This window comes from Onthophagus taurus, chromosome 2 (assembly GCF_036711975.1).
Source record: "Onthophagus taurus isolate NC chromosome 2, IU_Otau_3.0, whole genome shotgun sequence".
Taxonomy (NCBI): Eukaryota; Metazoa; Arthropoda; class Insecta; order Coleoptera; family Scarabaeidae; genus Onthophagus; species Onthophagus taurus.
This window is the reverse complement of record NC_091967.1, coordinates 25,212,317-25,237,199: the sequence shown is the minus strand read 5'-3', so window position 1 is coordinate 25,237,199 and position 24,883 is coordinate 25,212,317. Positions and strand designations below refer to the sequence as shown.

The 24,883-nt window shown below is 34.8% G+C and overlaps 2 protein-coding genes across 2 annotated transcripts in view; both read left to right on the top strand.

Annotated features, from left to right (window-relative positions):
- LOC111417883 (argus) overlaps positions 1–24,883 on the top strand; it is a 397,290-nt gene that overhangs the window by 256,852 nt on the left and 115,555 nt on the right. The window contains exons 6-7 of the mRNA XM_071194566.1: positions 22,991–23,132; positions 24,389–24,456. Of these exons, the coding sequence (XP_071050667.1) occupies positions 22,991–23,132; positions 24,389–24,456 (210 nt within the window). The remainder of the gene's footprint in view (positions 1–22,990; positions 23,133–24,388; positions 24,457–24,883) is intronic.
- The window catches only part of LOC139429080 (uncharacterized), a 516,749-nt gene that overhangs the window by 430,001 nt on the left and 61,865 nt on the right, over positions 1–24,883 (top strand). The window lies entirely within an intron of this gene.

Sequence of the window (24,883 nt, the reverse complement as noted above, 5' to 3'; positions counted from 1 at the left end):
TTAATGTCTTCTTCATATATTTAGTATTGTGCCGCCCTCTAAGTCAGGTTTCTTTGTCCCTTATTCTCTTGACATGACCCATCCAACGCAAACGGCCGATTTTAATTAATGTATTAATGTAATATTGACTGTGACTTCACCATAGGCTATGTTCCATCATGCCACCAAACATGGACAACATATGAGGATTGATTGTATCTACTGATAGCTGATTTAAATAATCTTATTTCATAGAAATTTCAAATTGATCATTTTTACCATAATTTTAAAAAATCACTTTACGTTTATTTCTTGGAATTAAAAACACGATATAGGTCAAACAAAAGTTGAATAATGTAGTTAATTTCTCTGGTTACTATAATATAGATTATAGTATAAAATATAAAGTTATTCTTACATTTTCTTCTTATACTCTTCATATATCTTAGTGATCAAGCATGATATCTAGATACCATTAATGTGTGTCTAGAAACCTGGAGTAACAATAGATGGCACATCTGACAGCTTAAATTTGAAATTTGACTAAACAACACAAAATTTCTGCTTTACAGATAACGTAGAAATCTAGATACAGTAAGGCTTCAACATTTGCGATTTTTAAGTTCTGAAAATACGCCGCGAATATTGATGCACTGGATGTTATGAGAGATAAACTACTTCTATGTTATTTTAAAAATGTGAATATAGCACCAACATTAAAAATTTCAATTAGGTATAATTTCAAATATTAATAAAATTATACTTGTACTATATAAAACACATCTATGTATGTTAACTACAGTAAAACTCGATAGCAATAATAAACACCAACAAAATAAACTAACAAAAAAAATAAAAATTAAGATTTTTTCTTATCAAGAATAAATACTTTAGAACATGATGGTTTAAAAATCAGAGATAGTAGGTTCCAACGCTTTATGTTGCATATCCTCCTGAAGCTCTTTGTAAGGAGCAAGGAGAGAATTGAGGCCATTTTTAAATTTTTGTGCTTCGTTCTGTTAATGGATCATATTCTACTATGTTTTCATCAATATTATTTGCTTCTAGTATAAATAAATTAAATTCCTGCAACGATAATACGTTACATAGGGAATTAATATCTTCTGCATTGGACAACTTTTCCTATTGGTCATTGACAAGAGATTTGATAGCAGCTGCTACAATGGTTTGAAAAACATCTCTCGGTAGCAACCGTACAGAGAGGACAGCTCTGTATATTACCTCATCAACTTCACTTACATTTTGGGAAGTGTCTTTTTTAAACAGTTTTTTCCATGCATTACTTACGGTTGATACTGTAATGTCATTTAAAGCAAGTTTTATACATGTAATCGCTGGTCAAAATTGTATAACTTCCACACATCTTTTATTGAGAGAGAAATCTTATTTTGTAATTTCTCATGTACAAAACCGAACGTGTGCCAGATATAATGACTTTTAAAAGCTTTTAAAACACCTTGGTCTAAAGGTTGTAACAAGGATGTTGTGTTGTGGGGGAAGAAATACCACCTCCATACATGGGTGACCTAATTTGAGAGCATTTACTGGATGCGATGGGGCGTCATCCAATATCAATAAAACGTGAAATTCAAACTTTTTAGATTTTAGATAACGCTCCACTTCTTTAACGAAACACTCTTTATACTCTATAAATACCTGAGAAGTCATCCAAGCTTTTGAAATAGCTCGCCAATAGACAAAAACAGCTTCTTTGTCCTTGTTCTTTAAAGCTCGTATATTAGCTACTCGATATACAGTGAAACCTCGCATAACGAGCATAATTCGTTCCAGAATCTTACTCGTAATGCGAAATACTCGTTAAGCAAAGCAATATTTCCTATACATATAAATTAATGATAATGCGTTCCATTGCAAATAGATTTCAACATCTTTTTATCTTTTCTTCTGTACCGTATCAAAAAAACCTGGAATGTGATTCAATCATGTAGTTTATTATTTGTAAATGTATGACTGGAGGATGAGCAGGTGCATTGTCCATTACAAGTAAGGCTTGGAGTAGCAAATTCATCTCTACCACAGAAGGACCAAACACTCTATTGATCCAATCAGTGAAAATATCGCGTGTCACGCAAGCCTTGTTGTTGGATCTCCACATCACATTTAACATGTTCTTTTGGATTTTATATTTTTTGAAGGGTCGTGGATTTTCTGCGTGGTAAACAACTAGCGGTTTAATTTTTAAATTGCCGCTTGCATTAGCACAAAATAGCAGCGTGAGCCGGTCTTTCATTGACTTGTGGCCGGGCAATGCATTTTCTTCTACTGTTATACGTTCGCTTTGGCATCTTTTTCCAGAAGAGATCGCAATAAAATACTTGTTGTGGGAGATAGCCTTTAGTATCTACAAGTTTTTGAAGTCATCGATGAAAATAACGACAGCCTTTGTGTCAGAACTTGCAGCTTCATCATGCCTCACAACGTTGTGAATGCCGGTTCTTCTTTTAAACTTTTCGAACCATCAACAACCTTTGATGATCTTGGCGTCTTCTTAACGAGGTCGGCAAAAATAGCTTTTGCTTTCTCACAAATGGTGTTTTCGTTAATTGTTTCGCGACCAGAAGAAACCAGGAGCTATCTTTTCATTTTTTGAAATGTATGTTTGTGTTGGCATTTGTTTCCAATAAAGCCCGATTTCATTCGGATTAAATTCTTGTTCAGGACGGTAACAAGTATTTAACCTCCACACAACTTAATGTTATGGAGATTAAAACGTGTTTTGAATCTTTCGAATCATCCCCTGCTTGCTTTAAATTTACATCAATCAGTCATCTTCAGCACAATCCATATCTCCCGAAAAATGTTGATAAAGTTCCTTAGCTTTATCCATTAATCTAGCCCTAGGTAATCTAGCCCCTGGTATATTTCTGCGACCTTGATCTTCAATCTCTCTTCAAAGATAAAGAGACTTCCCCTTTTTTCATATTTCTGATTACATCTTCTTGATTCCCAGAGAAACGCATGTGTGAAGCTGGTTGAAAGCCTTCGTTTTAAAAAAACAAAAAAAGAGGTGGTAGTTGCTATGTATTCGCAAATAATCGAGTCGTGAATGTTAAAAAAGATAACAAGATAACATGTAATATGAAGCACGGAATGTCGGGGCTCTACTGTATTTAGAATGATGAAGTAGATGAAGTGTGACTAGTTAGTTTCATTTTCCTTATATTCCAACTTGTTCTTTAACAATACTAGCTGTACCTTAACAAATGTTATAGGTACTTACGATAGTATCTGGGTGTCTCGAATTGAAATAATAGGACAAAATGACATTAATAATCAAAATTATTATACTTATAAGCTCATGTAACGAAAGAAATCCAAATTTTGTAATACCAAATTTCCATCAAAATTCGTGAAATTGAGTTACATCGAAATAATCGAAAAAGGATTAGTAGGAAATAACCGATTAAAAAGACATCAAAATTAAATTAGCTGGAATATTGCGTAGATGAAATTTTAATACGTAAATTAAAAACTAAACTAACCATAATTGCGCGGCTTAATATGAATTCAAAATATCATAAACCTCTCTAATTGTAAGTAATAAAAAGCGAATAAAATTTGTTTAGTGTAATCTAGTTAAAAAGAAATTAAAATCTATTTTAAATTTAAATCCACGCCTTTCAATATCGATTATAAAACCTTACAACAAAGTACCCCAGCATAACCATTGTAATTATGTTAATGACTGAACCGACAAATATTAGCCTAATTAAAATTGAACACCGTTCTTCCTCGTTATCTGTGTACTTCCTCCAATACGTTTTCACCCTTTAACGAGTCTTCTAATTACCCCAACGGCGTTATCCTCGCACCGCGTTCATTGCAAGGAATCAAACGAAGCCGTCGCTGTTCTGGTTGTTCCCTTAATAAAACAAGTCACGCGAGGAGTTTGTACAAGCACGTTACCATCTCCATTGGCTCCTTTTCAGACGTTACAAAAGAAAGGGCAGTGGACGATTAATTCATACACAAGGGTGACGGTTCCCTTAATTGCGAAATTAAATGCTGCTACGCATCGTGGACGGTCGCGTTTCTCGCTTGAAGTCACTTTAGAAGTTGTTGGGGTGAAAACGCAGGCGCCAACGATGTGGACGTCATGTCTACGCGTGTCAGATGCAGAAGTCGAAGAGGAATTCCTTTGGAATTCCTACAACGTTAGCTTTTCCATCCGTGATGTCTTAATTACCGAATAAGAATACGGAATGAAATGTTTTAAAATTATTATTAATAATTTTATTTAATGCTTAAATTAGGTATAAGTTACTGATAAAACTGTTCATTAAACTTTTACGTAAGTATCTTAAAATAATAAATTAGGAAAAACACTTGAGTTGAAGTGAAACTTTTTTTGCAGTTTCCTGCTTATCTAATCGCCATTGGTAGGTCGGAATTTTTTTACATACTATAAGAAAATCGAGTCTCGCAAAGATAAAAGTCTGATAAAACTGGAAACGACTCTTGTTTCTTTGGCCTTATTTCGCTATCAGCGTTATCACGTAGCTCCTCAGGGTAGGACGACTCCCTCCCCCGTTCTAAAGTGTGTATTTTATCTTGGCCGCCCCAATTTGTCCTATCTGAAATATTATTTGTGTTAGCCGGATGAAAAGATCCTGCTATGTTGTTCTTATAGAACGTCGGCAATTTGCGGAAGTGTTTCCTTATGACGACAGACACATCGGGAATTTTTGTTATGCCTTTTTACATCTTCGCAGATCTCGATGTAATTCTTTATATCAGATAATCCAAATCTGTTATAACCAATAGAAAGAAAACAAGAAAAGAAACGGAAAACCGGTTATAATCAGTTTGCAAGCAAAAATGTTTTTAATTCAATTTAAGCCTTATTCACATAATGTTGGTTAGTTCTGTTGTTTAAACTACAGTCGAACCGGGATCAGTGTGCGCTAGTTAGGTGGGAAAATTTCTGTATGACATCTTATATATTACTTTTCAAAGAAGATGTGAGTGTTCAAAAAACGAACATTACATTATTATTTTCGTTATGTATCTTTCTGGAAATACAAGAAGTAAATCACTTGAAATGCATATGGCTATGCGTTTTGCTAGGAAGGCTTGATTTGATGTAATCGAGAAAACGATTTCTAATTGTTTCGAGAAAGTTGAATTCTATCTTGATGAACAACTGATGTGGATACATTTCAAGAACAACCACCAATTGAACTCGAACATTAGAGGATTGTTACGGAAAATATAACGATCAAAGCACTGAAAGAAATGTTATAAATGTAGATAGAGATTTAAGAATTTGCGGATATCAAAAGGATGACGACATTTTGGAATCCTCTACAGGACAGATTTTAAATGTGTCCACCATAGATCCCACTTATCCATGTTCTACTGCATTTTTCAAATGCTATCAGATTTGTGATTGTGGTGACATATCTCTTCACCCGTTAGGTGGACACAATTTTAGTCAAGAGTAGCGAAGCAGACAATATAATTTCATTTCCCAAGGAGGAAATATTTGCGTGGTTCGAATATTCCTGTACTATCTCATACTACAATGAACAACCGCCCATCTGATTCAATAACGATTGTTATTCTTGAATCACAGACTTGTATAGCCTAACTCACTTAGGTTGACACAAGAATTCAAAGCTGAGTTCTGAACTATTGCAAACATCTACTTGATATTGTAGATTTAATGTTCCTTTAAAATCTTAAATTTGTGATTTCAGAATAAATTATTAGCAATATATGTGATGCATCTCTTCTATTATAACATATGACTTTAATAGATCTACCTGGATACATTACATAGATTACATATCGGACAGGCGGACCAACCAACTTTGCAAAGCGAGCCTTAGGATCTATTGTATCCCGATAGATATCGTTATTAAATTTCACCGTGCAGTCTAATGCTCTTAACAAACATTAATACCTTGCTCGGTGAAAGGTCATTGAGATCCTTTGGGGAGATAAACTTCGACCCAAAAATCGGCATTCAACATCGTCGGCTAAACCCAACAAGTTGAGGTGTGCTTTTAATCGGCAGTGCCCAGTAAAGATACCTATTAAAACTTTTATGCTACTACGAGCAAGTCCTAAAATATTCCCGGGTTTGACAGTGGCGATGTTAATAAACACCTTAGCATATCTCATTCCAGGAGAACTGGTCCATAGTAGGCGAAGTCTCTCTTCAGCCCACAGTCCAATCCTATGTTTGGCCATCGCCAATGATACACCAACTGCTGGTTCTGGCCCCACAAACGCTTTAGCGCTGCCCTCTCGTGCTAGCTCATCTGCCGCTTCATTGCTAGCAACCCCAGAGTGATCCAGAACCCAGATCAGAGAAACTCTGTTATCACAACTCAGTGTGTTTAATGTTCTCTTGCAGTCATAAACCAGAGCCGACACCGTTTTCACGGCTTGCGGCGCCTGGAGAGCGGATTGACTATCTGAGAAAAGTCGTACTGTCATGTTCTTCACCCCTCTCTCAAGAAGGATTTTAGCACCCATGTCAATAGCAAATACTTCCGCCTGGAATACAGTAAAGTACGTACCCAGGCTGTAAGCTTGCTTAATTCGAGGTGTCTGGCAGTATCCATCTGTGAACATGCAAAGGTTTGCCTGATCCAGAGAATTTTTATTTTCAATCCTGGATTGGGGTTTATCGAGAGATTCTCTCTCTTACACCAAGCGCAAATGGTATATAGGGTTACCTGGAGGACTTTAGATATCCTTTATGTACCTGGATAACTTTGATCTCTAAATGAATTAGGGTTGTCTGGGGAATTAGAGTTTATGCTGAAAATGATAATTTTCACTCGAAACTTGAACTTACCAAAAATCTGATACTATTCTTCTATTATTACAGGATGATAGGGTAAGAATTGCTATGACATGAACAATCCTGGGAGTTCTGGAACAAATGATTGAGTTCCAGAATCTTTCAAGCATACTTACATATTTTGGAATTAATTTTGCTCAGTATAACTTTACCATTATATCCATTTTATATGTATATGCACTTGTAAGGTCTAGTGAATCTCATTCGACGTTGCATTTTGGAATCGGGATATCCAACACTCCCCCCACTAAATACGAGGACGTCCTAGTAGTCATCTTGACAGAGGCTTTTCATTCCTAGTGATTTTGACTGACCTATTGATATCATCATCATCATGACTGACTTCATGTATTCTCTAAGTATTATTGATTTTGTTTCGGTACAATTATTCTTGCAAATTGTGTGTCTTAACACATCAGCTATTCTGACAGCTTTGTTGAATTGCTGTTTAACAATATTGCCGAGATTCCCGTAGCCCGAAATAGTAGTTCCTAGATAATGAAATTGTGTCCAGATAATAGTGGACCAGATAAATGGTAAGGTTAAATGCCTGTGTTAACCACATCGTCACCATCAGCCAGGAAGACGGCATCATCTACATAGCACACAATCTTAAAATTTTCTCCACTCATAATGTAACCATGATTCGCTTTTCATAGTTTGTCTATTATACTATCCATGAGTGCTCCGATGTTTTTCTATTAGTTTTAATTATTGTTGTATTATAAGAGTTAAGTTGTACTATTACCTCAATGATGTTGAGATGTTGGTTGTTGGATGATTGTCAGGTCGTATTCTATCGAACGCTTTGGTTAGATCAACGAAACAGAGGAAGGCAGCTTTGTTACACTCTATTGATTTTTAAACAATTTGAGAATAAAAATAGCATTTTAGCTTTTTCGTTTCTTCTAGCACCCGTCGTCAGCACTTCCACTCCTTGCCCATTTATTATTGTTAGAGTCTGTTTCAGGTACATCCACTTGATCGGCACTTGATCATTTTTTACTACGTACATGTCATTCTCCATTTCTTAACATTATTGTTCCCAATGCTCATTCTTTAGTTGTCTTATTCTATTGTTTGCTTTGTTCCTAGTTTCGACATATTTTATATTGTCTGGAAGTATGGTTGATTTATATCGTATATGTCAATACAGATACATATATGTAGATGCTCTTTCCTTCCTAATACCTTTTCCCAAGTGTATTAGTCTTCTTTCGCTGTATTAGTTATATGTGAGTTGATATTCGTCAGCGATTTCGTTGTGAAGAATAGAATTATTTTCAATATGTTATTTATATTTGTTTCTAAACTATAGATTTGGGATGAAATACCTACATTATAACTAATATATATGTTATATGCAAATCGAAGACTAGTAAACATTATTGTGGTACAAATTCATTTTCAGTATTAAGTAGGTTATTATTATAGATACTGTCCAAATAAGCACTGTTTTAAATTAGAGAACACTTTTTCTTCCAATAACAGCAATGTGCTCGTATTCGAAGTACAGTTTTGATCGAGTTGTTAATCTTATATCATACGCTAAATCATTGCAAAAGTGTACTATACATATTATTACACAAATTAAAATGTATGATAATTATGCTGCTTTCAAGCAATATAATAGGTAAAGTATCAAGGCTATTTCGCATTCATTGATGTAATAACCCAACAAGATTTCAGTTTATCAGAAACTATGTGACAACTCCGAAATTTTTACGCCGTTATTGATACTGAATTAATGATAATTCAAATTATTGAGATAGTTATACACTTTTGTTTGCCTATATACTTGGGATAATGTGTTTAGTAGTAAACTTTGTGTTCAATATTCCTTATAATATAAATTATACTTTTACGTTTGTAAACAAAATGGGTATGATAAGTAGTTTCTTTGTTCATCACTATTCCCTTGTTTTGGTAAAGCTTGTAATATCTCCGAAATGAGAACTCATCAGTGAAGATACCTGGATGCACAGGGAAGTGTTGGTTCAACTTACAACTCTCGTGTTTCAAACTTTACCGTTAGCGTTTTATGGTTTAATTTTACTTCAATTTCGTACTAAAAATTTTCTAAATCCAGTCTAGATACAAATGAATTAAAGAATGATATTACATAGTATAATAAATATATATAAAAAAAATAGTAAAAAATAGTATGTATTGTAAAACAATTTGAGAACTTTGGGATGTTAATCAAAGAAGCTGTCGATAATGCATGTTTCGTACAATAGGGAAGCAACATATTAAAGCAGAGGAAGTTCAGCAATACACAATAGGGCGTCGCGACGCCCCTTAGCAGTTCGACCTTTCATTTGAGACTCACAATTAGTACTCCATTATGAACGAGTTAGTTAGGGGAACGGCTATAGGTTCTGCGGATCTATCCAAAGTTTCGCTCTCGGAGCTCGTTGGACGAAGTAATGACAGGTCGATGGGCGCCGTTATTCAATTACTCGAATTGCCATTATTAATTTAATCAATAGGGGGCGCTGAGCTCCTCATCAATTCAAACTTAATCCGAACGGTTAACGAGACTCCTATGCAAAAGCATTCCGCATAGCCAACCGTCTCTATTCGTGACAGCCGGTATACTACTTAGATTTGCTACTTCAACCTTATTCCGATTTCAAATTAACGTACGATTAGAAAATACTTTTTCAATGTTATTGAAACGATAAGATACATGAAACGTTGGACTTAAAAAAATACTCATTTTACTCAAGTGTACTTTTCTTTCTGCAATATCGTACACAAGCGCAAGCCTCGTTTTACAATAAAGTTACAGTCAGGGTCAGAGTAAAAACTACAGTAATATCCCGGGATAACAGAAAACTGGGTCACAGCGTGTTCGGATTAACTACGTAAAATTACATCGTGGTCTCGACGAGGTTCATTACGACCCCTGACCCCCTGCCAAGCGGCTTATTCGGAGCCGCACTGTTAACCGGGAAGCAAGGAAGTAAAATTAATTTCGAAAGGCGCGGGGCGGTCAACTCCCAAAAAAAGAAGCAAAAGAGAACGGGTGTCAGACGAAAAACGGTGTCCGTAAATTCACAATACATGCACTTCACATGTGAGGCTATAAAAAGATTAAAAATACTTCATACATTTGTAACTTATTATTTTAATTAGCAAAAAAGAGTATATTCAATAAACAATAAATATTTATTAATCCCTATCGAAGGGACCATACCTATATATCTTCCAATATCGAAGAGATTCCCTTTCGCCAGGAAGTAGTTTATTAGATATTAGATTCCTAATTATTTTGCCATCAAGATCCGCTTTACCAAACTCAAACAGCATAAGTAATGTGATCAATTACTCGCGATCACCTAATCAATAAACAAACGGTGCACCGATGCATAATAATACAATATTACTTGGTTAAGAGATCATTACAAGGTAAGCAACGCCAATATCTTGAATGGTGTATTCAACAAATATTGGCAACAACAACAAAAGATAATAACATGTGTCTTCTTATAAAATAAGGGGAGCTTTCAAATTCAATTTTCGTCTTCTTTTTATTGCTGATTCTCGTTGTGCGGCCTATTTCCATTGTTTAATTTTCACTCAAACCAAAGGTTTTGATGACCCCCGGGAGGGCATCTCATTATGCGGGGAAGACGATAAGATTCCGAGAACGGTCGCGGAATGGTAATGTCTTGTTTCCCGCGACGTCTACTTCCTGTGAATATCTTGAAATGGCGGACAGAAAGCTCGTATCTCTTTTCTCGTTATATGAAAAAAGTAAACCTCGACATAAATGAGCAGGCTATATTTCAACAGTAAGCACTAATCATTTCCGACGAGGACTGAAATACGTATTTTTCTTTTTGTGAAATCTTATGGTTTTTGTAAAATTAGATGAGTCACGAGACAATTTTATCTCGGCAGAACAAAGTCGTTGACACAAATATTTCTTTTTAAAGAGAAAATCATTAAAAGATAAAGTATTTAAAATAATTTTAATTAACTGATTTATTTTGAATTTATACTCAGCGATGAAAATGGATTTTAATTATAGTTTAATAACTAATTTCAAGTTTTCACATTTCCATATTTATCATGTTGTTATAGTTTAAGCTGTTGTTATAGAAGTGTTCCACGCAAGTGTTTTATTAGAATACTTAGGGTTTAGTACTCCTACACTCTGTTTTTCATTAAAAAGCTAAACATCTCAATCTCGGATCGCGTTTTAATAAAGATTTCCCACCATAAACCCTTGAGGCTGCGTTAAAAATGATAATACAAGATGGTCCTTACGTTACACCTTCAGTACGCATAAAATACAATTTGGTACGCTTCGTAACAAATACACTGGTATTCGTATTAAAAAAAAAGTGGTACTTAAATCATTTTCACATATGAAGAAATCTGGCTGAATAAGAGCTGCTAATTGTTGTGGAAAATACTCAATAATTACTCAATTAATGATTTAAGATACTTGACCATAAATTATTTAAACAGTCAAGGTCTTAAAGTGGATAAATTTAGTTCAAATTTGCCTGGCATCGATTGGCCTTGTTTGAAGTCATGATGAATAATCCAAGACGACGCGACAAACTATCTTAACAACTTAAGTGAGATATTACGAGATGTTCAAGCTTGCAACGTTTTTCATTATGACGCAAATGTTCAAGAGGATCTCCAGGTAACAAGAAATTATTGTTTCGTTATGGAATTAAGTATCCCGAGTCTTCAATTTTGATATAAACTTCGTCGTCTGACGATGTGTTTAACCATGTTATAATGATAAATACTAATGGATACTCAATCATTCACAGATTGATTCCAGACTACTTTTTTGTCATATGCTAAATGTTTATCTGACCGTAGATAATCTCTCATCACATTTCACAGATACTGTCTTAGAAGGACATAAAAAGAAAATTACCACCTTTGTTTACCTTCTAAAAAGTTCCACTAACCTCACTCAACTTTATGATGTAGGTTTTTCAGTCCGTTCAAATGGAGATAGGTTCTGATCAACTAGAAGAAAACTTACCCGCAACAGACGCCTATAGACAGAATGAAATAAATTCTCGCTTAAGCTAATAAACTTGATAAATGCTTACTAAAATAAATGATAAATCTGAAAATCTGATCTATTGTACAACCGATATTGTTTCTTGAATCCTGAAACAATTTTCAGGATTTTCAGGATTAATTCCGATTGAAGGCGTTTCACTGATTCAAGATGGATCTAGAGCCAACATCCTAGGTTAACAAAGGTTAACTGTAGAAGTACAAAGAGGGAATTAAATGACAAAACTACACGTGGAAACCGGAAAGAGCGTTGTCGAATAACAGCTACGACGAAGATGTTCTAGAAATCGAGAATTATGATGCAATAGCAGAGACAGAAAATTCCTGCCGAAAATAATCGATACATTTGAAATGATATAAGAATATATTATAATTAACTCTTTCTCATTAAATAAAATTTTTAGATAAAATAATTCTAATGGTTACTATTATCCCAGAAGATCAATTTATTCTATGATAAATGTAAGATATACGAGGCGTGTTCGGAAAGTTCCAAACAAAATTTATTTCTACATGTAAGAGCATGTCTTAAACTATTTTTTCTACTTAGTTGCCACCATTGTTCAGACATTTGTCGTAGCGGAAAAGCTTTTCTATGCCGTCTTCATGCGAAAGATGCCGCCAGCGACGATAAAGTTGTCTTAAATTTTTGTTTTTTCCTCTCCATCGACTGTTGTTTGGATTCTGGAGTGACATGACAAACCCAAGTTTTGATCATCGGTCACAATTTTGCTTAAGAATTCATCTCCTTCTTCGTTGTATTGAGTAAGAAATGTCAAAGCACTTCCAAATCGCTTCGTTTTGTGAGCGTCATTTGTTATCTCGTTTTCCTGCCTGAGTTTACGCCTTTCTTGTTTCTGCCTTTTATGTGGTTGGAATGTGTGATGCTCTTCAGCAGAGGTGTGTGGAGAGGATCACACATGAGGATCTGGTTGAAATCACATAGACCAGCAGCTGTGTAGATTTATTTATTCTCGTGACTCTTACAATTTCTGACCATCTTTTCCAGACGTTGAACTGGAGACGCATAAGCACGTTCAATTGACATAGTCCTTTATTTACTATTATATACTGTCAGATATCATTTTGTATTTTTATGTAGTATCTGACGTTCCTCCTTGTCATTCTTACCAGGTGTATCAGTTTCCTTGGGATGCTGAGACTATATAGATCATTATATAACTGGGTTTATGACAACATCATAGGGATGTTGTTATAAGCAGATTTGCAGTCAATGATCATATGGAATGTGCCAATATTGTGCTCTAAACCTTTCTTCAACATCTGGTGTAGAACAAATATTTGGTTCCTCATTGATCTACATGGCAGATATCCGGTTTGGTACTCTCATAGAGTTTTTTCCGTATAAGGAAGTAGTTTTCTATACATATAGTACATTGGAATATGTCGGGCGTATCGCTGTTAAGTGACTTGTTATTTCTTAGCTTTGGAACAGCTTTTTCTATATCTGCTAGGGTAGGTGTTCCTATGCTTCGTGGCGATGACAGCATCTACATACGCGTTAAGCAGTTGTTTAAAACACTGTGTCCCTCTGTTTAATATAAAGTTGAGGTTCAACACAAGATTCCTTTATCAAGATCTTAGTCTTTGCACAATATGATTTTAGTTTGATATCCTTTTTTTGTTCATTGGGTCCTCCGTAAAACATTCTTCCTTCGTTCCGTTGCCTAAAGTTCTAACCTTTTCATCTGACTGTTTTTGTCCTCCCGCTTCTCGTTCTATGAATCCGTTTCTTCTGCTTACTCGCCTTTCTGTAATTCTCGATATTTGAATAGAAAGAATACTGACAAGGTTTACCACAAGACGACGAACTTTCATTTTTTTTTAACTGTGTCATCCAAAATCTAATTCCATCAGTGCAAAATTTACTTGGTGAAAATGTCCTAAACCAAAGATTCTTTGATTATCTAGTGATTAAAATTCTTCTGCTAAATAATGTTCAAATATGCAATTGAACTAGTTTGGACTCATTGCAAGATCTATTACAATAAACATATCAGCGATTCAACCATTTTCATCCAAGACAAAAATCATTACAATAACCTGTATACCAGAAGTATGAAGTAAATGTATAGATCTCGTTGATTTGTTAATTGAAAAGGATAAACAACTTTCATATGGGTAATACTTTCTTTGAAAGAACTTGAAAGAAAAAATTGATTTGTAATATTAACTCTAAAAATATTTTAAATTGATACTTTGATTGTTTATTTTCATTAGTTTCGTTCATTTACAGTAGTATCTAAAAATTTATGAAATCGTTTCTTAAGCTCAATTATCTAGTTACTGAATATGTTACAATAATTCACCTTCCCCTTTGGACTGCTCGAGGCTACAGCGCGACATTAATACGCTACGTCTTTCTTGCAGCTCAAGTATCATGACACTGAACCCTGAAAAATGTATTGTTAATTCTTTTACAAGGAAAGTGAACACAATCAGATACCTGGACATCTAGGTATCCGATTTCAGATGTTTAGATCAGGTACCTAGACGTCACATTTGATCTCTAACAAATTTTTTTGGACGACGCTGTTGCAAAGGCTTGGCGCTATAATAACATTGTATATTGCGTATGTACATAGTGTTTCAAGCTTGTACAGCTCCGTTTGGAAATCCCATTATCAAATATATATTACCAGAATTGAAAGTATTCAAAAAAAAAATCGTAAAATATCTAGGCTTTAAAAACAACATCGATTACAATGATTACGTATTAGCCTGCTCCTTCTTCAACTTCTTATCGCTCCGTCGGCATCGTTCATGTGGAGACGATTTTATGGCTTTAATATTCCATAAAATCATTAATAGTAGTATTGATTCTCCAAGTTGGCTTAAAATCGTTAATTTTCGTATTCATCACGACGTTTTTGATTTGATTATTTATTTTATATGCCCAGTCGTCGTACGAACGTCCTCCAGAACTATCCCATGTTGAGAATTACACGCACGTGCGATCATTTTCATCGTAACGTGGAGCTTGATGTCTTTTGAGACCTATTATGATTGACTGATCAGGATAATTAAATTTACATATCATAAAGTCTGAGCATTTTTGGTTTTTAGTTAACTTTTTAACGTTATTTACATTTTTATTTAGCTTTTTTTCTATCATTAGTTAATACCACCATGAAATGAAATGAAATTTAGTTTAATTAATTAATGAGTTTAAATTTAGATGGTCAAAAAGCACGCTGCCTTGGGTTCGTCCCGTTTCGGTGCTCAACTTTATATTAAATAAATAACTTTTGAATGATATGGTCTTGTTTATGATGCGTACTCTAAATTCTCCATGCTAAAATTTCTTAACTTTGGTTATTGGTACTTGGTACTTTTCGTTTTTGAGTTATTTTAATTCAAACGGATTGTTAGTAATTATAGATATCTACATTTCCCAAACAACTATTAAGCTAGATCGATGAAAATTAGTTGTTGTTGAGATTTATACAAGATTTTAAAAAATTTTGAGAATGTCCTTTAAATTCTTAATTCACATCCTTATTCTTATCAATCTTTATCTATCTGTAGCAAGTTTCTAACTGTTGCAGTTTTTTTTAGCACTATAGAAATTAGCACTATAGATCCTGATTATTGTAAGTTCGATTGCATAATCGAAAACAATTACATTTTTTTGAGGTGCTCTTCTAAAAAATATGGTGTACAACTATCTATAAAGCATAAGATAGAGTGAAATGTATAAGATAAATTGATATAACTAATTAGGTTCCGTTTAGGAATATCTGAGGAGTAACTATAACAAATTTTATGTTTCTAGTTTGATCGATATCTAAGAAATACTAGAACCTAAAAAAGTCTAATGAACAACTTTTGTGAGACATTTCGTACAACTTTTATATACATATAAATTTAAAAATTTTAAATCGTTTGGTCTGAAATCTAGCCTCCTTGTTCATCACAATAGAATTAAAAACTGTAGCAATACTCGCTTTCACCAGTCACAATGACCAAAGTTGTTTGATTTTGTCTTTGACTTTGATTTTAGTTTGTAGTACATTGACTTTATTTCCTATAATAATAAAAAAAGTAACTTTTAATGAGTTTTATGACACTACAACCGAACCATCTATAAACCTTAATAAGGTAGGTAAAGAAAACTTGCTACTTTTTACGGTGCATTTTAATTAGCCACGCCTTAACTTTGCCCTAGTACAGTAAAGCCCTGGTCATGTCATCAGAATTCCAGGCTGGGAACGTTTTTACGACGACCATAAAACTGGAAATAATCAGTCAGTACTGAAGTGAGGCTAATTAAAAATGAGCAGGATGAATGCGGACGATAAATTTCCAGCGTACTTTTTAATGTCTGCGCCATCGTCAGAGGACGAAGCGTTGAAAGGCCGCTCTTTCTATTCAATGGAAACCAGCGGCCACGGCGGACACGAACGTCGTCTGTAAATGAAGTCCCGCAATTATTGAGTATGTTTACCTCCGCCCCTGATTTTAATGGGCAGAAGGTTTTTCAAGCCTGAAAACCGGAAGCCTTCGAGCTTTTTTACGCGTTTTTACTGCAAGCCATGGAAAATTGCACCGGTTCATATATTTATTTTTCAATTTTATTCTATTTTACTTCGTATTTATTAAAAACAAACCAACAATAAAATGGATTAAATTTTTCTACATTTTATTTACTTTCTGTAGCTGTGTAAATAAATTTATCGTTTGAATTGTATTAATTCCACTTGGTTCTAAACCCGTCATTGGTCTATAATTTTTCCTGGAAACAGCTCCCCATGTGAATTCATTAACGATTTTTCAATCACGAAAGGATTGCGAGCGAGTCGCTTTCGCCGGAACTGAATAAAGAATTAATTAAAATTTATACCTCCATTCCAAATAAACACAAGTTTCAGATCGCGCTGGAAGATAAAAATTGAAAAACACCAATTTTCATTTAAACTTTGGCACAAAACTACATAACGATAATTTAAGGATACATCCAGGTTGTTTCATTTGTACAATTGAATCCTTTCTGCGGGAACATAACTTACGACGTAATCACAAAATTTGAAACAGCTCAAGGTGGTCGTTTTGCATACATGTGCACTGCAAGGTAGCCGTAACACACATTTAGCGCAATTAATCCGTATTCTTGTTCTTCCTGTTGCACTTCGGACAATTACCGGAGAAAATATATCCTATTAGAGTCGAGGTCGGTAATATATCTGTTTGGTAAACTTAGGTAATTAATCCCCGAATTGCAAAAGCGACCCTACCAACACCGCGCTGCAGTATTAACAATCGTAAATTAAACCGAGGCCGAGCGCTTTTTGTGTCAAAAATACGAGAGCCACACACATAGCAATTTATGTCAACTGTACCGAACGCGATTAATATTTTCGAAGTGTTCAAACGGTAAAAACGATTTCTAGTGTGATTTATCGCTTTTTGTTATAATTCCGGTGGAAGGAATAAGAAATACAGGGTGGTTCAGATTTTAATCGAGAAACTTTACTAGCACGTTGTACTTGCCAAAATATCACCAATTTTTTTTATAAACATAGGGTCGCAACTCTTTCGAGCTATGAGTAATCAAAGTTGAGCCAAAATTTTACATTTTATTTTTTATTTTGGCTATAAGTAAACCGTAGAATTTAAAAATTTGTACGTATTTATTAGTGGTTAATACCTTATTTTCAAGCATACCTTAAGATTTCATAGCACCCACTAAGGGAATGAAATTCACAACCCCTTTGAAATTTTTATAAGAACTTTTTAACATCATAGAATATTAACATGAAAAAAGTTGTAAAGCTCATTCTTTAATGGCACCTTTTGTATAATCGTTACATAAAAACCATTTTAAGATAAATATATTTTTTCCTACAGAAAACTTTTTTAATTGACGGTTTAAATTTTCTTTGACCTCTTGTTTTGTAAACGTTAACGTTTCAACATTCGTAGCTGCCGATTTCGTATTGATACATTAAATTCAGCCCCTCGCCCGCAGGCGATTTCGGAGAGTTGAGGAGAATCGTTGCTTATATATCTTTGAAAAGAAATAAAGTCTCTTACAAGAAGATATTTAGCCTCAAACCGCCGAGGTCGCTTGCGGGCGAGGCGTTAGAATCCTCCAAAGCTAACAATTTTGTATTAATATTTCAAATCCAGCGCCACGCTCACAAGCGACCTCGATGAGTTGAAGCGAAATCGTCCCTTATATATGTTATATCTTGGTAAAGATAGAAAGTTTCGTACAAGAAGACATTTACCCTCAAACCACCGAGATCGCTTGCGGGTGAATCGTTAGAATCCTCCAAAGCTGACGATTTCGTATTGATATATCAAATCCAGCGCCACGCTCACAAGCAACCTTGGTGAGTTGAAGCGAAATCGTTCCTCCTTATATTATATCTTGGTAAAGATAGAAAGTGTGTTAATAGAAGATATTTACCCTCAAACCGACGAGGTCGCTTGTGGGCGAGTTCGAATCGTCCAAACCTCACGATTTCGTATTGATATATTAAATATTTAAATCTTGAAATCTTTCGCATCAATTTAGAAACAACCAGTATATCTTTAGAAAGATATAGTCTTTTACAAGAAGACATTTACAATCAATACATGTTGGACATCATTATCATTCATGAATAAATGAAATTCTTGGGTGGTAAATGCAGTACCTCTATCAGATATCAGAACATTAGGTGCACTATAATTTTGGAAATAGTCTTAGATGTTGAATTATAGATGATTCAACATCTAAAGCATTATTTCCAATTATTATTAGAACAAGGATGTATTATTTAACTTTATATTGTTTATCTTTGGCCGTAAATGATCAACATGTAAGGTATGAAAAAATTTCTTTTGAAATACGATGTGATATTCTCTTTTTTTCAATAAAATACTATTATAGTCTTATCTAATCCTAATTGTCCTATTTCATCATGGTAAGTTATTTCTTTTCATTCCATAGATTAATCTATTTCTTATTTCATATTCGTTATTATTTCCAGTTTCTATCTTAGAAATTAGCTGTTTCATTATATTCGCTTTGCCAAATATAAAGACAACTATAAGACAAATATAAGACGTCAACATGTTGTATTTTATTTCTTGATTTTTACTTCATAATCGTAATTTTGCTATTCTAATTCCCATCGATCTATTAATGGGTTTACTGTTTCCAAATTGGAATTTTCGGGCCGAGGGGAGCGCCCCCTCTTGTTACCGCGGCCTATAAGATCTATTGTAACTTTAGCCCTTCGAAAGTTTAGGGCAAATGTAGGTCCTTAATGAACCTTAGTATTGTCCCAAGGTCTTGTTCCTTTATGTCGGTAGGTGTTAAAAGAGCTTTACCGAAAAATGTGTGTCTCAGACGGCTTCTGGCGAAGCAATTACACAGTATGTGTTCAGCCGTTTCTGACTCATCGTTGCAATGTCGACATGTTTGATCTTCAGCTTGTCCAATGTGGAAGAGGTGGTATTTTTGGAATTGTCTTTGGGACGGCCCGACTGTCTGTGAAAATGTTTATGGATGCACCTTTCTGTCCCTTTTGTAGGTTTAAAGCGGTGCAGAAGTTTATAGCAAGAGCTTCTACTTGAAAACTGGTTATGTCCGAGCTGAGGGGCAATTTAATGTGGCTATTTGGTCCACTGATGCCCATACCTATTCCGGATCTAACTGTCTTTGAAGCATCGGTGTACCCTGCTAGGGCTCTTCTCTTTAGTTGAGGTCCACCCTTCATCCAATCATCCTACCTACTAAATGTGATCTTATACGGCTGGTCGAAATTGTATTCTGTCGATATAAGGTTTTAATTTCAATCAAGTAATTTAGATTTAGGTCCTTGAGGATTTCGAGGTGTCCTCTGAGGTTACCCTGCATCTGAATCTGTTTCAGTGATAAGGCACTGAAAGCTGCCTCCTTTTGTATATATAAATGGAGAGGTGTGAGACCGAGTAGGGCTTTGAAAGCAGCCTTCTGACAAGATCTCATTGCACCCGTTATATTAAGACATGCTAACCGCTGGATTTCTGCTCTTGTTGTGCTGTCTTATGTTGTGTTGCCAAATGAGCCATTCGTGGTTTAAGACCCTAGTTCCTTCCGAGTAATCTACGGCAGATCTGGTTAGCCATAATGACCTTTTTCCTCACCGTATCTATGTGGGAGTTCCAGTTTAATTTACTGCCTAGTACTACCCCTAGGTATTTAACTTCAGTTTTGAGGTTAATAATCCTGTCTTCAATGGAGGGTGCTCTCAATTGTAGTTTACTTTTCCGAGGATTATTTTGATTTTGTTTGGGTTGATGCTTAGCCCGTTGCTTCTGCACCAAATGCTGGTAAGTACTACGGCTTTCTGCATTAGTTGAGTTATGATTGTGTCATATTTACCTCGGATTGTGATTATCAGGTCATCAGCATACCCCTGAATCATGAATCCATTTTTTGGTTAGGTGTTCATCAACTACCAGGCACCATAGGAGAGATGGGGGTACTCCCCCTTGGGGACATCTTAGCTCCTTAATAGTCAACGACTTGCCTCCCAGACTGGCTGTGATCTGCCGACTTTTCAACATGGCTATACACCATTTGATTGTCGACGGATGTGTATCTTTTACGTTATGGATTCATAGGAGATGTTATCAAAAGCACCCTCTATGTCTATGTAAGCACATAGGACTATCTCTTTGGATGTAATTGTCTCCTATAAAGTGCTAGTCAAAGCATGGAGAGCAGTAATTGTTGATTTTGCTTTCTGGTAAGCATGTTGACTAGGATGGAGTGGATTAGTGATAAGCACTCCATTCCTAAGGTATTGATCAATTGACCTTTTCCATTCCCTTACATCTCTTTTTGTTAAGTAATAAAGGAGTTTTGCAATTATTGGGAACTTTATAATAAGTTTTCGAAAGTATAAACTGAAGTCTAAAAATTGTATCTGTTTAACAAGATAAGGTAATGAAAATTTTTCTATTGCATGCATGCCACAGATGATTAGTGATGACTAAAAATTGACATTTATTTAATCTCAAAATCCCTTTTTTTAAAATCACTTAATAAATATAAAAGAGTTTCACTTAAATTATTTAAAAGCTTCATAAACACATATTTGGAAGGTCCAGCTTTCAATCCAAAAGGCATTTTCAAATATTTAAAATGTCAACCGAGGTGTAATGTTGGAGGTGTGTATGCATGCTAATGTGACAACGTTCATCTTTTAAGGGCCGGTTCAACAGTTGCAAGATAAATTCCGGATTTATATACATATAAATCTCGGTATAATTTGAAAAGTCATTTTTTAAATAAATAATATATAATAGAAGTAATATAATATTTTTTATATTTTTAAAATCCAATTTAACTTGTTCGTTCAAATCATTATTTATTTTTACGTGGTTATAAGCATTGGAATAATTAAAATCGATATCAATATTCAGTGTAATATTAAAAGCATTATTTTCAGTATCATCAACTTTATCGTTTATTAAACAACTTTAAAAACCATGGTCCAAAATTATACATGCAGTCATAGTAGTATCATTTGATGTTCAGTTACTCGTTACTTTTTTAACCTTATTTTGTTTTGTTATTATAATGGTGAGCGATTGGTGACGTTGTGGTGTTGCTTTGGCCTCCGACTTACTAATACTATGCTTTCCCATAAAGACCAAAAGTCGATCTTTAACTATGTAGCGGTCAAGTTTATCTGTTTTTCAAATCAAAGGATCATTGGTGTTGTAACATGTGTTGACTGCTCATAGTCAGAATTAACATCTACTTACTCGCGCAAATATTATTAACTTAATACTTATTAGCTTACTGCTGAACTTATTTTAAAATCACTAACAATTCTTTTGCTACGTAGCTCTTTTATTAGTTTCTCCACAGGTTGCAGAATTTCAGTTGCGTCTTTTAGGGATTGGAATGAACCATCTCCAGGGCTTTGACATTATCAAATATGAAGATTCTTATCATAGGTACCAATTGAACGAAACGTTGGATCCTATAAATGGTTGAATTCTATCTTGTTTTGACATCAAGTCAAACATAATAGCTATAATAGCTATAACTTTTTCTTCGAGAATATATATAATATATATAATATGCAATATGCAGAAATAACTCTTGAATTTTGAACAAAATGAATCGAAAATTTTTGATTTGAAGATCAGTCCAAACAGGGCTGTAAGTGACAAATAGTTTGAAGTAGAAAGCTGACGAAATGTACTAGCAAGGAAGGTGTTTTATACAATGGGTTTATGTAAAAATATCGATGTTTCAAAATATTAATTTATACTTGCTATTCCTAATGAGATTATTTTCTCGCTTCAACATATGGCGACACGATTATTTTACCACACACCTGAATTTAGGAGCTTTCTGTAGCCGTTAAAACTTTAGTGTAAATTAACTTTAATAATGTATTCCCCAATAAGTTTTGATATAAACGCATAACCACACATTAATAATATTATATAGAATTACCCCTAAATTGTACCACATAAACTAAAATATTTTACCCCAAAATATTACAATCTACTCGAAAATAATAATAAATAAAAATACCATCTATTATATGATAAATAAGAACTACCAAAATGGGTCTTCCATGGAATTTCATGTCGTGTTCGTGACGAATAATTCACCAACGCTAGTTAAAAGAAGTTCGCCGTCTGCTCATAACTTGCCTGTTTGCCCTAGGATATGAAACCGTTCGCCAAATAAACGACTTTTATTCAACCGCCCCCACAGTAAATCACATCGAAAGTGCCCAAGTTCACGCAATTGCCTATTAATAATCCGAAAAATCTGTTGAAAGTACATATTAGAAGTTGTATTAATCAAGAAAGTCCAATTTGTAATTATAACGTTATCATTTCGTAGTTTTAAAGCTCACTCCAATTAAAATGATTCCCAATTGAAATGTTACCCCTTTCAAATGTCTGTTTGAAGCGAAACATCAGTAATTCTCTTCACGCTCAATTCAGCCCTCGTAATCCATTTATCCTCCCGATTAATGATCACCCAATAGCGAGACCCGTTGCCGACCTACTGATTGCCCATTAGTATTCAACCCTTTTTTTTAAGCGAAATATTATCTGTTTCAGGGGGATGCTTCTTCCCAGAGCGTTGGGAAGGAACCTGGTTTCAGTCGGGGGTGCGCCAACCCATCGTGATCGAAGGATCCAGGCTGAGCAGCAAGGGTTTATGCCTCGGTTCGGAGGGAGACAAATTCCTCGTCGTCGACGAGTAAGTTAACCCTTTATTTACTTAGCTTAGCGGATTACTGCCCTCTCGCGCTCGTTAACGGAAACAAAATAGCGGGGTTTGGCGGTTCGATACTCTCTTTACTCTTTTAGCCCTATCGCTCCTAAATCCTAAAAGCAAAAGTACGATTACAGAAATACCTTTCATAAACAAGATGTATAACAAATATGTAATAAAAGTTAATAAATGTTGTTATGTTTTCTTTTAAATGTAAGATTTTCTTATCCCCAAATTGAGAAACTCAATCCATTCTTTGTTCAAGCTTACAAAAGAGAATTTATAATGGCTTTGTTATATCTTACCCTTTAAAAGATTTTACCATGTAAAACTTAACCGATACCTACGTATACAATTATTCTAGCCGTTTAAATGCAAATTCACAACACGTTTTCATAATGGCTATATAAATTGGCATATATATATGGCTGCAAATGGTCAATGTTCTCTTTGACGGATTTAATATCAAAGGAGTGATCCTGGATTGCGCGAATGCGGCTTAAGTAGATCCCCAAGGACATGTCACCGCAAACGGGGTGCGCTTAGAAAATGCACCTGCCCGCTCCCACCCTGCACAATTCTGTCCTAATCCTCAATAATCCAATCGGGCTTGGCTTTGAACTGACAGTCGCCGGGGTGCGGTTGCACAATGATTTATCGTCCAATCTCGACACTAAAAGCGATCCATTCGGTTGCAGATGAGTGCTGAGGGAGTTCAAAATATGTGTCGCTCAATCAAATTCATATTCACATACTAAACTACTTTTCACTAAAATTTAAATCCTTTCAGCATACAAAATGGAAACGGTATTAATTACCACATTCGTTCCTATTATTCGTCGTTGTTTTAAAAGCACGTCATCTTATACGCATAATTACTTACTTAAACCTCTCACGAAATCTCTTCATAGGGTTAAGTATTCATAATTGCTTGTTGAAATAATATAAAATGTTCCTGAATATACATCTCTATCATCCCAGTATGCATTACATTTGCTAAGAAAGGCTTCTCAACAACAAGCACGTGCTTGAAAGGTCTTAACATATCTGCACTTGCCATATAAAATACGTATACGAACGTGTAATTCTATTCCACAATACCTAAGAACAGGGATCTATTCATGATTCCTCCTCATTCCCCACTAGTCCCCTACGTATCTAACCACCGCAGTGCATGCACGTAATTACTAGGACCTCTGTAGTGGGGAATAAGTGGGACTTATGCGAAAATTATGTTACAGCAAGAGAATCTGCTACCGCTGCGTCGTCATCCACGAGAAACACGCCAACGTCCTACAATACAAAGAAAGTAAGTAACTTTTTCATATTTATTTCATTAGGCTTGTGTAGATATTGCAATATCGGCACCAGCATGGCGTCTTTGTCCTTGGTTATTACATGGGGAAAGGGACATACTAGTCCACGGGAGACGATATATCCTTTAATGAACCGGAACAGTGTTTAGATAGGGAACAGTCGGTGGTCCTAATACTGCAGACTACCTATAGTGTGTATGTGTTTGCCCCAATTCCAATGTTCGAGTTTATCTCTATTCAATAGGAACCAAAATCTTGTTTGAAATATGTTTAATCAACTGAAAGTTAATCAGCATTGTTCAGAATTCTAATACGTTTGTCTTTTAATGGATAAAAACGTTATGGCAGTTAATTTCCTTAAAATTATTCATTAATTTTTAAATCGAAATTTCCACCACGAAGAATACAAGAATATGAAAC